Source organism: Charadrius vociferus, unplaced genomic scaffold (genome assembly GCF_000708025.1).
Source record: "Charadrius vociferus isolate BGI_N301 unplaced genomic scaffold, ASM70802v2 scaffold266, whole genome shotgun sequence".
In the NCBI taxonomy this organism is placed as follows: domain Eukaryota; kingdom Metazoa; phylum Chordata; class Aves; order Charadriiformes; family Charadriidae; genus Charadrius; species Charadrius vociferus.
In genome coordinates this window covers 2,905,884-2,920,909 of record NW_009649114.1, presented here as the reverse complement: position 1 = coordinate 2,920,909, position 15,026 = coordinate 2,905,884, and the positions used below count along the sequence as shown (strand labels likewise).

Here is a 15,026-nt window from a genome sequence, read left to right as displayed (position 1 = left end):
GGGGTACCGGTGGGCTCCGGGGGAGTTCGGCAAGGCGGGAGGGGTGTGCGGAGCCGCAGGGCCTCATCCTGCACCGCCCGGTGAACAAGGGTAAAGTACGCAAAGGGATCTCAGCGCTCCGGTGTGTGCCATAGCTGGGGCAGAGCTGGAAGGTCTCGCTCCGAGCTGATCGTTGCCCCAAAGAGGGCATATTTCCTCATTTAATAATATTTCCTCCAAATGTGTTTATTTATATATTTTTTTCGCCCTCTCGCGAGGTCGCGGTGATGACAGGCGCGCTCGGCATCCCCGAGCCAGCGCTCAGTGTGGGGGTTCAGGGTAGACGGGATGGTGTGAGCTGTGGGGTGGGAAGCGTTGTGCCACGCTGAGGAGCGGGGGTGACATCCATTTCACCCCACTGCGGGCTGTGACCTCAGACACGGCCATGGCACGCGTGACGCTGCAGGCTCGTCAGCACAGCTTCCCGCCCAGCCGCACCGGGGACCTCCGGGACGTGGGTGCACGGGGTTGTGGGGCTGCGATGTCTGTGGCTCGTGGGCCAGCTGGACCCTGGTGTTGTGCTGGGTGGGTAAACCCCAAACTGGGCAAACTCACCTGTTTGCTCTTCTTGGCCAGGCTGGGAGGAGCGGGGCTGAATCCGCGGTGCCCGTGCAGGGATGGCAGCAGGCGCGGGAGCCCTGGGGGATCTCTGTGCTGGAGAGGGTTAGCTGCCCCGCACACTGAGTGATGGAATCGCTCCCATGCATGGGACCAGGGCCAGACCTGTGAAACACTCGTCCCAGAGGATGCTCCACGCACTTCCTGGAACAGGATCTTCATAACGTTGTCGGGGGGTGACTGCAGAGCCCCATAGCCAGGAGTGTTCGTAGGGATTATGGCTGCCCCTGCACATCCTCTCCCCTCCTGCCGCTTGCAAATCTGCCACCCTCTCTGGGCCAGTCCCACCGTCTTCCCTGCACCCAGGCACTTTCCTTCAGAGAAAAGTTGGGAGCAGTAGTGAGCACATCATAAGGGCACACAGGAAAATGTGTCAGAGACCTTTATGGAAATGAGATGAAGGTGAAATGAGAAACAGTTGAGGCAAAGGTCTTTTTTTTTTTTTTTTTTTATTAGGGGAGGCTGTCGAGTTCCAGGAAGGTGATTCTTTGCATGGCATGTTCTCGTTAGTAAAGATAAGACTCCTGTGCCATCTTGGAGGTGTTGCTAAATCCACATCCTAGGTGCTGTCTGCTGCTTTTAACCCTTTGTGGCCTCCTGCAAAGCAAAAAGTCAGGATGGAGCTGAATTTTTAGCAGCTGCTGAGAATTAGGCACTCCTTCCAGTAACCTGCAGCTTCCCCCAAACCGTCTCTTGAGCCCAAGTCCTGGAGAGTCTTCATTTTCTGCAGCTTTGGGCTGTCTTTAAGTGTATGGATGTCATACCCTCCTTCACACCCCTCCCTGCTCTCTTTCAGCATGGTTTTCTCATAAAAAAAAAGGGGAACGGGGCAAATCAAAGGGGCGTTGGGCTGGGAAGCAGGAGGAATAAGGGCAGCGGCACTCCTGATAGCAGAGAGGATGGTCTGAGGCACTTTGACCCCCAGCAGAGACTGGCAGTGAGCTCTCCTGGGCGTTCACTTGGTTTGCAGAAGTGGGAGTTCAGGGTCCTCCCCGGGGAGCAGGTTGCGGAGCGGCAACGTGCGGACGGGGACGTAACTGCTGGTCCCAGATGTGCATGTGTGCAAAAGGGCTGCGGTGTCCCGTGTTGCAAGAGAAGAAAGCGCTGCAAGAAACTATATTGAGAAGGAAACTGAAAATGAAAGTTCCTCTTAAGCGATGGCAGCAGTGGCAGCCTGCCGCTTCCTAAGGGTTTGCCAGATGGCAAACGTGAAGAATCACGAGTCGGCTGCTTCTTGGGCACTGCACTCCTGTGCTCACCAGCCATCCTTCATACTCAGCGGTCAGGTCTGCGTCAGAAATTCCCTCTTCTTTGTGGCTGAGGTCTGGCTCAGCGGCAGTGGGGTGATGTGGAACACAGCCGGTTGCGCCCATAGACCAAACCGTAAAAGCTCCAGAGGCAGCTGAACTCTTTGGCTGGATGCGTCCCCATCCTCCCCAGCGCTCGGTGCATCCTCGGGTTGTAACAGCGTGAAGTGCGGTAGAAATCCATACTGCTTCGCTTACCCACGCGCTCCAGAGAGCCGCCCCATGTCTGGTCCTGCTTCCCTTCCCGTGCAAGGTGGGCTGGAGCTGTAGCCTTGCTCAGTGCCCGAGGAGGGCTGGGGATGGCGGCGGAGGAAGCACAGGAGGGTTTCCTCTGTGGAGGAGGGGACGGGGCCACGAGCATCAGCTCCAAGGACGCCCTGAGCTCCCTCCACCACGTCCCAGAGCAGAGAAGAGCAAAGAGAGGAGAGGCTCTGGAGCAGCTCGGTCTCTGCTGATCTGGGCAAGCGGGAGCCAGCTCTCCTCCCTGCTTTACCCTCAGTCCCAACTGCTGATCCTCATCGCGTTTTCAGCTTTTCCTTGGATGGGGACGTTTGAGGTTGGGGAGGAAAAGGGAAATCCTGTCCTCGGAGGGGCATAGGAAAAAACAGCATCTCCATCTGTGTGTCACCGCAGCTCAGGCTCCCTGAACGCAGCTATGCAAATACCCGATGGCTTTCTAAGCCAGGCTGATAAGCTCTGCATTTCCAGCCCCCCATCCCCACCTTGGCCGCAGGCTGTACTTTACACTACCCTTTATGGTCTCAGTTTATTTTTTCATCTGAATAATCTTTAGTGTGAAGATATAAGCTTGGACCATGTCTTGCACTTCGGATCTTGACATAGGTGGTTATTTATCCATAACCAGCGCTGTTTAAAATTCTGGCCCACGCCACAATTTAAATTGCTGGCTGTCGATGTGTCTTCGTGAATTTAGACCGGGTGCAAATCAGAAAACCCACCAGTTTAGCCCTGTAGAAGTCTGGCCTGGGAACATGTACTGGCATGCCAACAACAGGTCAGGACCTGCAGCGATCTCTCTCTAACCCTGACGGTAACTGCGTGGCCTCACTTCCTTCTCTGCAAAAACCAGGGGGTGAGGGCAGAGCAACGAGCAGAGGGGTAAAGGAGCTGAGGGCTGCGACGAGCTCTCAAGCACAGCTCCGGGTTCAGGGTACCGGTGGAGTTCGGGGGCACTACGAGCTCTGCGTTTGGTTCTCACTGAATTTTCTTATTCTGAGAGGAGCTGAGGATAAGAAACACAAAGAACGGGGGGAAGGAGATGTAGGAAAACAGAGAGCTCATCTCTCGCCGAAGTTGTGGAAAACAAGTCGGAGGTGTTTGCTGGGAGAAATGGGGCCATCGCTCAGTGCGGTCGCGGGTCGGTTTGCTCCTGCCGCGCTCTGAACCATCAGGGCAGCAGTGTTTCGGGAGCGTTTCAAAGCCCCACGGCTCCTCTCCCTGCCACGTTCTCCGGGTGCAGTCGGGGGAGTTGTAGAACCCTTTGTGCTGTGAATTTTGCTTTCATCCCAGCGTGAAGCCACTGCAGATGCTGCTGTTGTCTGGGCTGAGCAAGAGCCCATCCCGTGGCACCCGCTGGGTGGGTCGGAGGAGAGCTGGCGGGTTCCCAGTAAGGGTAGGGAGGTGGTGAAGTGTGGTAAGGAGTTGTGTGACTTTCCTCCTCAGGCATATGACTCTCACAGAATTCACAGAATTCACAGAATTGTTAGGGTTGGAAGGGACCTCTGGAGATCATCCAGTCCAACCCCCCTGCCAGAGCAGGGTCACCTACAGCACGTTACACAGGACCTTTGGAGATCATCTAGTCCAACCCCCCTGCCAGAGCAGGGTCACCTACAGCACGTTACACAGGCCAGCGTCCAGGCGGGTTTTGAATGTCTCCAGAGTGGGAGACTCCACCACCTCTCTGGGCAGCCTGTGCCAGTGCTCCACTACCCTCAAAGTAAAGAAGTTCCTCCTCATGTTAAGATGGAACTTCCTATGTTCAAGTTTATGCCCATTACCCCTCGTCCTATCACTGGGCGCCACTGAAAAAAGACTGCTCCCATCCCCCTGGCATCCTCCCATTAAGTATTTGTATGTATTAATAAGATCCCCCCTCAATCTTCTTTTCTCTAGACTAAAGAGAACCAAGTCCCTAAGCCTTTCTCCATAGGAGAGATGTTCCAATCCCCTAATCATCTTCGTTGCCCTTTGCTGGACCCTCTCCAGCAGATCCCTGTCTTTCTTGAACTGGGGAGCCCAGAACTGGACACAGTACTCCAGATGCGGTCTCTCCACAAACACATTACTGAGAAGAGTCAGGAAGAGAGAAAAAATCTGGCCCAGGGACCTGATGTGGCCGGGAATCGGGGAAGGGAGGAGCCAGGTCGCGGGCAGAGGTAAAAGCGGGCGGCATCGCTCCTCTTGAGCACTTGGCTCAGCCAAAGGGGGTTCCGAAGGCTGACCTGGGAGGTGGGTGAGGGAGCTGCGAGGCTCCGGTGTCCCCGTTGGTGGCTCATCACCTGGGTCACTTACCGTCTCTTGTCGTTGCAGGTAAAGCTGATACTCCCGAGCACCTCTCTGCGATGGCCTCAGGGAACGACGGTGACCCACTGAGGGCCCACGGACGCCGGGGGAGCAACGGGCGCAGGCTGTCACAGGAGCGCAACTCAGGTAAAAAGCTTGCTGTGAGATTTGGGGGAGGAAGCATTTTCAACCCTCTCTTCTCCCTCTCTTCTCTTCTCCCTCTCTTCTCTTCTCCCTCTCTTCTCTTCTCCCTCTCTTCTCTTCTCCCTCTCTTCTCTTCTCCCTCTCTTCTCTTCTCCCTCTCTTCTCTTCTCCCTCTCTTCTCCCTCTCTTCTCCCTCTCTTCTCCCTCTCTTCTTCTTCTCTTCTCTTCTCTTCTCTTCTCTTCTCTTCTCTTCTCTTCTCTTCTCTTCTCTTCTCTTCTCTTCTCTTCTCTTCTCTTCTCTTCTCTTCTCTTCTCTTCTCTTCTCTTCTCTTCTCTTCTCTTCTCTTCTCTTCTCTTCTCTTCTCTTCTCTTCTCTTCTCTTCTCTTCTCTTCTCTTCTCTTCTCTTCTCTTCCCTCGCTTCTCCCTCTCTTCTCTTCTCTTCTCTTCTCTTCTCTTCTCTTCTCTTCTCTTCTCTTCTCTTCTCTTCTCTTCTCTTCTCTTCTCTTCTCTTCTCTTCTCTTCTCTTCTCTTCTCCCTCTCTTCTCTTCTCCCTCTCTTCTCTTCTCCCTCTCTTCTCTTCTCCCCTGCTATGTTTTCTTTGAAAAGACGGGGTTTTCTCACAGCCCCAGGGCCCTTTGCAAGACCGGGATAACAAATCAGTTCCGCAAAGTTATGCTGAATCAAACTGGGAGATCACGCAGTCAATGCTTTTGGGAGATGTTTGGCATTGGATGAGCGTGGTGGGCAGCAGGAGGGGCTCGAAGGGAACGGAGAAAACAGCGTGCGGGGAGGTGCTGCTCTGGGGTACACTGGCGGCTCCGTGCAGGCAGGCGTAGCGGGGGCACCCGGCTGGCTGCGAGATGTGAGGCTGGTTCCTGGTGTCATTTACTTTCCCTTCCCCAAGAACACGCGAGCAAAAGGTGTTTGATGCTTAAAACGCACAGAAAAACCTGCCTTGGCGAGCAGCGCCTGGTCTCAAACGGTTGGTTTCAGTCTTGCTGCGTCGGCCGCTGGATGGAGTCAGGCCTCCGGTGGTGCCGTGACATAGCAGCGATGAAAAATTACGGCTCACGCTCACAGAAGCGGTTCAGTCCGTTTCTGGTGTGTGCCGAACCCAGCAGACTGTGTAATTGCGTTTCACACTAATGGGTGAAACTGGGAACGGGGCCGAAAGGAACCTGGGAAAAACCTCAGCTCCTGTTTCATCCCAAAATGATAAAATGCTGCTGCATAGAAAGCTGTTAAACACGGGTGACTTCTTAACCTGTTTTGCAGGTGGACTTGTAAATAAGGCTGAGTCACTGCAGCTCTGTCAATAATGGAGATTAGAAGCTATCCCTAACTGTCTCTGTGTTGGAGCTGAGCGCCAGCTCAGAGCTGGTTTATTGGCCTGATAATGTTATTTATACGCTGGTATTGCCTGGACTCCTCTCCACCTCAGAGTCCCGTTCGTGCTAGATCCTGCATGAATACATTGGGAGCAAAAACACCCTGTCCTTCCCTTACCAAAGTCTACAAGGTATGAAAATAAATAAATAAGAGCAGTTGTTTACATATGCTGATTTCCTGTTGAGGCCAATGAGATGCTGATGTGAAAACCAGTGAGAGGATCGGGCCCTGAGCTCTAACCACACCGTTTTACAGTCGTGCTTCCTGTACACTTGCAAACATTTACCGGCAGTACCGGCATCCCTCTGCTTCCCAAAACTCAGAGGGGTCCGTCTGGAGTTTGGAGGTGGGACCTCTGCACGCCTCTTAGGCAGAAGCCTCATGGACTCCAGTGGAAGCAGAAATGTGCAGCTTCCACCAAGACGTGCGGTGGGATTACGGGGCAGAAGGCGGCTTTTGTCAACAGGTATGAAGCCTGGTTTTCCTTCAGGGCTCGCTTCCTCTGTTTATCTTTGGATGCGGTAGGGAGCGAAGAGATTTACCTGCTGCTCTGGGGTTTGCTTGAGCATCAAGCAACCTGGGCTGGTGGGAGGTGTCCCTGCCCAGGGGGGTTGGAACTCCATGATCTTCAAGGTCCCTTCCAACCTAAACCATTCTATGATTCTATGATCATTCTGAGTCCTTGTTCTACCGCCGTTGCTTTGGGCATGGAGGAGATGCTGCCGTTTCTGTCTGGGCTGGGCGGCGATTTGTGCTTGTGGTGTTCTTAGGGTGTTGTAGATGAAGGCAGGAGCTTCGTACTGTCGGCTGTACATAATGAAAAGGAGCAGCAATTTAGTTCATAAATAGCCATGCAAAGGGGTGGGAGGCGCAGCACCAAGGATGCTGAGCTGAGCTGAGGGAACAGGGCTCGTACTTCAGCAAATTAACCTTACCCTCCTTCGGTTGCCGTCTACATCATGGGGGTGGCAGCGCTGCCCCGTTCAGTTGTGCTGCCAGGGCACGCACACAGCCACAGGAATGGCTTGGGTAATCCCATCGAGGCTCAGATCCGTGGGACGAGCCATGGAGGTGGCTGTCCTCACGCTCGCAGGGAACCGTGCCAGACGCAGCCCAGCTCCCCGGCGCTGCAGAGGGGCAAGGCCACGCGGTGAAAATATCATTCACGTGGTCACGCTTAGCTCCCGTGCGCACCACGTTAGCTGGAATCCCGAAGCGCTTTGTGGAGAAAGGTGATGTATCGCTATATCTGCTTATTACTGCTCGGGAAGCGGAGAGAGACGGGATGCGAGTCTCTGCGAGGATGTCCGAGGTGCCGGGGCTGTGCCTGGAAAGCGCAGCCACTCCACCTCACAGTTTGCAGCGTCACATTGGCAACTGTTCTCTTCCTCAGATTACCCGGGCTGTCCCACCCGTCTGTGTGTGTTTAACACTCACATAACGTACCTGGAGAGGTGTCAGATTTGGTCCGCGGTTGTTTGTCTTAGCTCTGGACTTAACGTTGCACGTGAAGCAAGCCATGAACTGATAAAGAGTTGCTTAAGGACGGTAGTCATACAACTGTGAGCATCTCCATGTCTTCATTGCCAAGACCCCTTGCAAAATGAGTAGGAAAAATGTGAGCTGCCTGTTTAAGCCTGGGTGGGTTCTCATACATTCTGTAGAGCAACCAAAACCATTTAAACATACTTTTCTCTTGTCTGGTTCGCACGCAGTTCCTATCTCCAGCACAGACGCAGAGTATTGGACTTCCCATTGAACTGCATCTCCCATCAGTATGTGGTTTCTGTTTTTAAAAGAAAAAAAAAAGTCATCCTTCCGATGGCTGTGTGCTGGGAAAAATGCGATGGAATTGCCTCGTGACTCCTTTGTTCTGGCCTGCAAAGGATGCCCCCGAAAATCTTTTATGAGAACCTTGATGGGGCAGAGGGAGATGCATTGCCAGAGCTGAGATGCAAACCCACCTCGGGCATGCCGCGGGGCGCTCGCCCAGCCTCCCTTTGCAGGTCGGTAGATATGGGACAGGGCTCAGCATGGGCAGCAAAGTGCCAGAGCAAAACCTTGCTGCAGCCCCCAGCCCTGCCGCGAGCCCGTAACTCTGGGTGTGTTGGTGGGACACCACTGAAGGTAAGAATTAAAGCAGGTTTCTTGGGTCCAGTCCAGAATCTGGACCAGAGACTCTCCCTTATTGACAGATGAATTTCTGTCTTGAAACCGGGGGCGTTTGCCCGTTAGCTCTGCGGGGAGGCTGTTTGAGAATCACAGAATGGTCAAGGTTGGAAAGGACGTCTGGAGATCATCTAGTCCAACCCCATGGAATATTGCTCCTCTTTTGGGTGGGACGGGAGTTTTCCATTTCCCTGTCTAGAAGCTCTGTGCAGGGTGATGCCGGCATGACGCAGGGTCAGGTTGATCAGCCTCTGATCCTGGGTGGCATCGCTGTTGGCAGGTGATAGGATTCCCAAGGGGCTGCCTTACCCGGTGGAAGCCAACCCAAATCCATTAAGGCAGCTACTGCTCATCCCACGCTTGAATTGCAACTGCCGTGAGGTGGAGCTGAGCTTCCCCTCGAGGCAGAAATCTCCGGAGACCGGAGCTGTTTGCTCTCTTCAGAGCCTGTTGCTGTTTCCAGGCTGGATATCTCCCTCTGTGCAAAGAGATGCACCTCTCAGCGCACTTACTGCCTGTCTCCTGAGCTCGAAAGGGATGCTGCCAGGTTGCGTCTGTCACTATCACAGTCTGTAGCAGCGCTATTGAGTTGTAACAAGGTCTGACGGATAACTTTGGTGAGACCTGCCAGTTTTGAGCCGTAGCACAGCTGCTCTCTGGGAGATGGGAACAGTGAGAAATGAAGGACCTCGCACAGAAATGCAGATGTGGCGTGTTTGAGACTGGCTGGGGTCCGGTCAACGTTGTCTACGGGGTGGATCCAGGCAAGAGGCTGTGGTTGGGGTAGGTCTGGTGTAGATGCTGAGGGTGAGCGTGGGACTGAGGATGACAGGGTTGCTGCTCCGTAAAGCAGAAGCGGAGCAGGTCCTCCCTTGCAGTGTGGGGGTTCACAGCCCCTTAAAGCGGCCCCGACGATCCCACACGGAGCCCAAAGATCCCAGAGGGGCTCCAAACTGCTCTCCCCCCTCTCTGCTGCTGGTACTGGGAGTCCACAAGGCAAATCTTGATCCACATCCTCTCCCTTTGACTGGGAGAGACCCAGAGATGGTCCCAGTAGGTTTGCACCTGGGGGGAAAAAAAAGATGCGTGTTCTCCTGTCCTTGTGTTACTAAAAATAGCGCCTGGGGTAATTAAAAGCAGGGAATTTTTTGGTACACTTATTTCCTCTTTTGTCCTCGCAGTGTTTACCCGGCCTCTCGCTGAAACTGTGAGTCAGTCAGTTTCGTTTTCGGGCTCTCGGTGGAGCGGTCATGGGCTCCCCCGGCTCCTCTGGGAGGTGGGATTTCTTTACCGCCAAATAAACCCCTTCCCGCAAAAGAAAAAACAATCCCCTGAAAACACAGCAACCAGGGCTCGTCATTTCCCTTCACCTTTATTTACCCAACCTGAACTCCACGTAACCTGAGTCTCCTCACGCCAGGTCCTCTTCCTGCCCCACACCCCATCCAGCACTGGACCCATCTCCCCGGAGCCCCACGTGGGCCACATGGATGTGACCATCCAGAAAAACTCTGCGAGGAGCGGTGTGGCATGTTTTGGAGACCTGGATAGGAGGTTTTATGGAGCGGTGTTGCCAGGACAGTTGTGTCCACCAGGCCAGGTCCTCACATCCCAGCCCTCGGGCAGGAGCATCTCCACATTGGAAACGCAATTTCCAGTGGCCGGAGAATAGCATTGGCCGTGCTGGCAGGTGGATATACTGGGATATACTGGGAAAGGGTTTTAGCGGGGTTGGCTGCAGTGTTAACCACTGTAGACGGCGTTGGTGGTGCAGATGTGCCGACCTGCCGCCGGTCAGCAGCACGCCTGGCAGGACGGTCACCTAAAGCCACAGGTCCGCAGGGTCCTGCGCGTCTGACATCCCCCCGGGTCGCCCATTGACCTGAGCTTTGCTCCTCACTTAACCTCTGTGAATGTCCACCCTGAAGGGTGATACCCTTGTCAAAGCAGCAGCGCTCTGATCCATCCGTACCGTTTCCATCCCCTATGAATTTTGCATCTTAGGAAATAAACCAGGCAGAACTGTGTTAGCAGGACCTCAGAGCCAGCGGGGAGGGCTCCGCTGGGCTGTTTGGGAACCGGTGCTCCAGCCCGGATTGCTTTTCGAGCCAGCTGAAACCGAGCTCTAATCAGAGACATCCCGTGACAGACCGGGTACTTTCCCCAGGACCAATGTAACGCGTGTGATAAGGTATCGGTCACCGTGGGACCGACGGGACTGAAACGCCTCGCCGGGGGCTCCCTGCTCCCGAGGGGGCAGGTCCCGGCCACGGCCAGACCCTTGCTCTTCCCCGAGCAGCGTGGGGACAGGGGACGTGCTGTGGGGGTCTGGAGCTGAGCCGTTCTCAGAGAGGCAGGCGCTTATCGACGCTGGCTGTTTCTGTCTCGCTTCCCGCCCGCACGGAGCCCGGTCGGTTTTCACGTGCTGTCGGGGCCGGGTGACGTTACCGCACGGCCGCGTTCCCCTGCCGAACCCTGAATACCTGCCGTGCCGAGCCCTGCTTGTTTACGAGAGCGAGGGAAGGAAGGAAGCTGTGGCACCCGAAACCTCCCCCCACGACAGCCTCCTGCTCCCCGTGCAACGGGCTTATTGCCTCCACGGGTATTTGTCAGCGAAGCGGGGGATTTGGGTGCCTCCCCTCGCCCGGCGGCGACGGGGGTGCTGGAGCAGGCGGTCAGTTCCGACTTCTCCCCTGGGTGTTTATCCGCTTTCGAGCGCAGGATGGCGAGTCACCAATCTGGGTTAGGGTTTATGAGTTATTCAAAATTTCTTCTCCTTTCTGTTGCTGCCAGCAGCACCGGCAGGTGTTGCAAACCCAGCCCCGGCATCACCACTGCCGGGCCGGTGGGCGTACGGGAGACCAGTGATGTGCGACAGAATCAGCAAGGAATTATACTCAAACAACTAATCTAACTTTTGCTCTCCGCGTCATTGCTGACGCCGTGCAAGGGCGCGATCGTCTGTGACACTGAAAAATGAGATTGGTGGCTGAGGGTCGATGGGCAGCGCGAGACGGAGCTTTGCTTCCAGTTTGGGTTCGGATCTGAGATTCCTGAACTTGTTTGTGCTGAGCAATGCCCTTACCGAGAGGGGCTGTGGCGCGGAGAGAGCTGCCAAGCGCAAGCGCTTGAACATCTGGTTTGTGTTGTGACAGTCCCGGAGCTGTCTCTTGCCAAAAATGGATTCAAAAGGTGGGCCTGTGCCCCTAAGAACAAAGACTGGCTTCAAAATTATTTTCCTCAGAACTAATTTTTGTTGGATTCTTTTCGTTTTACTGCAAAGGGCCAGAGTTAATACAGACAGCATAAATTTAGGCTGAAAATGAAGGAATGGTCTCTTTCCACTTGGCAAAGGGGGGAGACGAGCTGCTCCCTTGACTTTTCTTCCGCTTGTCTCTCTTAGAAGACCAGGTGGTGGAGGAGACAGAAGTGGTGTTTCGGAGCTATGCCTTCTACCGCTACCAACAGGAGAGAGAGGAGAGAGGAGAGGAGGTGCCCATGGACCCAGAGATCGTGGAGATCGAGGAGGAGCTGGGCAGGTAAAACTGATACCAACCGCATGCACGTCCCTCGACCCCATCCCGAGCCAGGCTCCATTACAGACCCACCCCTCCGTCCTGCTGACCTGTCCGTAACGCCGTCTTCCCTCTCAGCAGCACTGGGAGCCAGGTGGGAAGGCGCCTGGCCATCATCGGTGACGACATTAACGAGCGGTACGACGCAGAGTTTCGCAACATGCTGAAATCCTTGCAGCCCACCAAGGAGAACGCCTATGAGCACTTCACCAGAATAGCCTCCAGGTAAGACCACGGGCTCCCTCAGCGTAGGCTGGATGCCTTCTCCTGGAGACGACCAGGGAAGGAGAGGTCAAACGGGGTGCAATGCCACCAGTTAAACCCTTGCCCCGACCCCGGTGCAGCTGCCTGCCCAGCTCTGCCCCAGCACACAGACCCTGTCCATCCAACCTTCACCCACCGTCCCTGGGTTGAGGTCCCAACAAGCTCACCTTGATGGTTCCTGTGTTTTCTGCCTGTCTGCTCTTCCTCTTGCATGCTGTCTGCACAGTCTTCACCTGACAATCATCTCGCGGTCCTTGCACAAGCTGACCGAGGTCAAAAAGTTTGGGGGACGTGCTTGGGAAGGGTGGCCCGTGCATCAGTAGCCAAGCGAATGTCCCAGCTCCTCTCCAGGGCTGCAACCAGCCCTGGACCAAGGCAGACCTGCTGCTGGTCCCACTGCTGCTTGCTCGAGAGCTGGGAAGCCCCGATGAGTGAGGGTGTCAGAGGCACACAGCGCAGGCAGCTGCGGGGCCGGGCAAGCACTCGCTGCCCTTGGCGCGGTCCACGTGGAACGGGATCGGACTGACACAGGATGGGGGATGCTCCACAGAGCTGCGCAGGCGATGCGCCCCCAACTCCGAGCACAGCAACAGGGCGAAGAGCGAAGGCAAACACGTGGCCAACTTACTGCCCTGATTGCCTGAGGTACAGCCTTGGATCGAGGTGGCCGTCAAGGGGTTCAGTCCTCACCACGCTCTGTCTGTAGGTAAACCAAGACACTAGGCACATTACATGGTTGCCCAGGGTCATGCAGAAGACTTCTGGCAGTGCCAGGAAAGACGCCGGGATGTCTGGGTCCCCAGGTCCCAGGCTCCCATTGATCCTCCGACCATGCCTGGCTCCGGCGCAGCCCCGTCCCCGTGCACCCTCCGCTCGGTGTTTGTTGTCTAACTGCCTCTTCTTCTATCCTCTTCCTGCTCCCCTCTCCTCGGGAAGCCACTGCTGCGCTGTTTTCACCACTTTGCCAGCCTGAGGCGGTTAACGCGCCGCAAACAGGTAAATTAACCTCTGTCTCTCCCTTTGTGCTACCTGTTTCTCTGTTGTCCCTTCACGGGCTCTAACTTCCCTCTCCCTCTGCCGCCTGCGTGGTGGCAGCTCCACGCCAAGGTTCTGCAGAGAAGACAGTTCCCTTCGTCTCTGCAGACAGGGACCACCAGGAACAGAATCACACAATCTCCTAGATAGGAAAAGCCCTGTAAGATCATCTAGTCCGATCATTAACCTGACACTGACGACCCACCACTAACCCATGTCCCTGAGCGCTATATCTACACGACCCTTAAATACCTCCAGCGATGGGGACTCCACCACTGCCCTGGGTAACGCGTTCCAGTGCCTGATGACCCTTCCAGTAAAGAAATTCTTCCTAATATCCAGTCTAAAAACAGGGCACAAGATTAAAACACAGGGACGGAGTCTGCTCTTTTTATCTTTACCCTTTTTTTCCTTCTTGCTTGCCTTGCTGAAAACCAAGAAAAAAACCACCAACTTCAAAAACTGGTCTAGAGAAATCAGTGCCAGACCTGCAGACAGTGATGCAGTTTGTGCCCACAGCAACCAAAACCTGGATTGGGGCAGAAGCATTGACTGGGCACATTTTGGAGCCCCCCCAGCCCTTGGGAGTATCAGTCTAAGGCAAGAGTAGATCAGGTTTTGGTCTTGGAGAGGTTTGCCTATGCAGGAAAAGGGAAAATCCTGTCCTAACTTGCTTTTTGCTTAGATTTAAACTTCCTGACCTCCAGGCACAGGCAAGGGATGCTTTGGGACAGGTGGGTGGCAGTTCCTGCTCCTGTTGGCACGTGGAGGTCTTGCTGCAGCCTGACGGCTTCAACCACCACCACCTCCAGCTTACCCTGGTCAATAACGTTGGCCAAGAAAGCACAGGCCCTCCGGGCAGCCGCTGCGTCCTGCGTCTGGGGGGAGATGTGAGGGAAAGGCAGGACGGGCCGGAGAGTGGCAGGTCAACAACCACCACACCAGGTTGGACAGGGCTTGGAGCAACCTGGGCTGGTGGGAGGTGTCCCTGCCCGGGGTGGGGGGGCGTTGGACTAGATGATCTTTAAGGTCCCTTCCAACCCAAACCATTTTACAATTCTATATCAAAGCTTCCACTCCAGCGATTCAGAGCCTGTAGCTGTGTAGGCAGGATTTGGCAATTTCCTTTTCCCTTGGACATCCCTCACCCCCCTGGCTGAGGCCAACAGCTGCTGTGACCGAGACCACGTTTGTTGTGCTCTGAAAGCACCTCTTGGTGTGCTTTCCAATGGAGGCCACGTGTCGCTTAGCCACAAAGTGACTAGGTTGTCTGCGTGGCTGGGATGCGCCTCGAGGACAAGTGCAGCATCCCCAGCCCTGCTCCGCAACCAGCGCTGCTCCAGAGCCCGCAACCCGGGATGCAGAGACTAGGGAGGTCTGAGCCAGCCATGGCAGAGATTTAAAATGACCATCGGCTTTGTTTCAGCTTGTTCGAGAGCGGCATTAATTGGGGCCGGGTGATTGCGCTGCTGGGCTTTGGCTACCGCATGGCCATCCACGTCTATCAGCACGGCATACCGGGTTTCCTCTGCCGCATCGCTCGCTACGTCGCCGAGTTCATGCTCCGGAACCGCATCGCCCAATGGATCGCCCAGCAGGGAGGATGGGTGAGCCGGCGGGAGCGCAGGGTTGTTCCGGGGGGGGATTTGGGGGCGAGGGGAGGCAGACGTGCTCCGGCCGGTGGAAGGTGCAGCCCTGGGGACTATGGCACTGCTGCGGCTGGTGGGGTGACCCGGGCGCAGGCAGAGCAGCGAGCCGGCCCAGGCAGATCTAACACCCTCTGGTTATTCTCTGTTTCCCGTTAGGTGGCTGCGCTCGAGCTGGACAATGTTTACATGAAGTACATGCTGGTGGTGGTGACCCTGGTCATGGTGGGGCATTTAGTGGTACGACGCTTCTTCAGGCCCTGATTGCTACGGGGGCAGAGGCTGGGGGGGTCCGGCCAAGCTCGCTCTCAAA

General features: G+C 55.3%; 1 protein-coding gene across 1 annotated transcript in view; it reads left to right on the top strand.

The window, feature by feature from the left end:
• BAK1 (BCL2-antagonist/killer 1) overlaps positions 1-14,977 on the top strand; it is a 47,033-nt gene extending 32,056 nt beyond the window's left edge. The window contains exons 3-8 of the mRNA XM_009888310.1: positions 3,495-3,618; positions 4,518-4,637; positions 11,597-11,732; positions 11,850-11,993; positions 14,494-14,674; positions 14,873-14,977. Coding sequence (XP_009886612.1) covers positions 3,495-3,618; positions 4,518-4,637; positions 11,597-11,732; positions 11,850-11,993; positions 14,494-14,674; positions 14,873-14,977 — 810 coding nt within the window. The remainder of the gene's footprint in view (positions 1-3,494; positions 3,619-4,517; positions 4,638-11,596; positions 11,733-11,849; positions 11,994-14,493; positions 14,675-14,872) is intronic.
• The last annotated feature ends 49 nt before the right edge of the window (positions 14,978-15,026 follow it).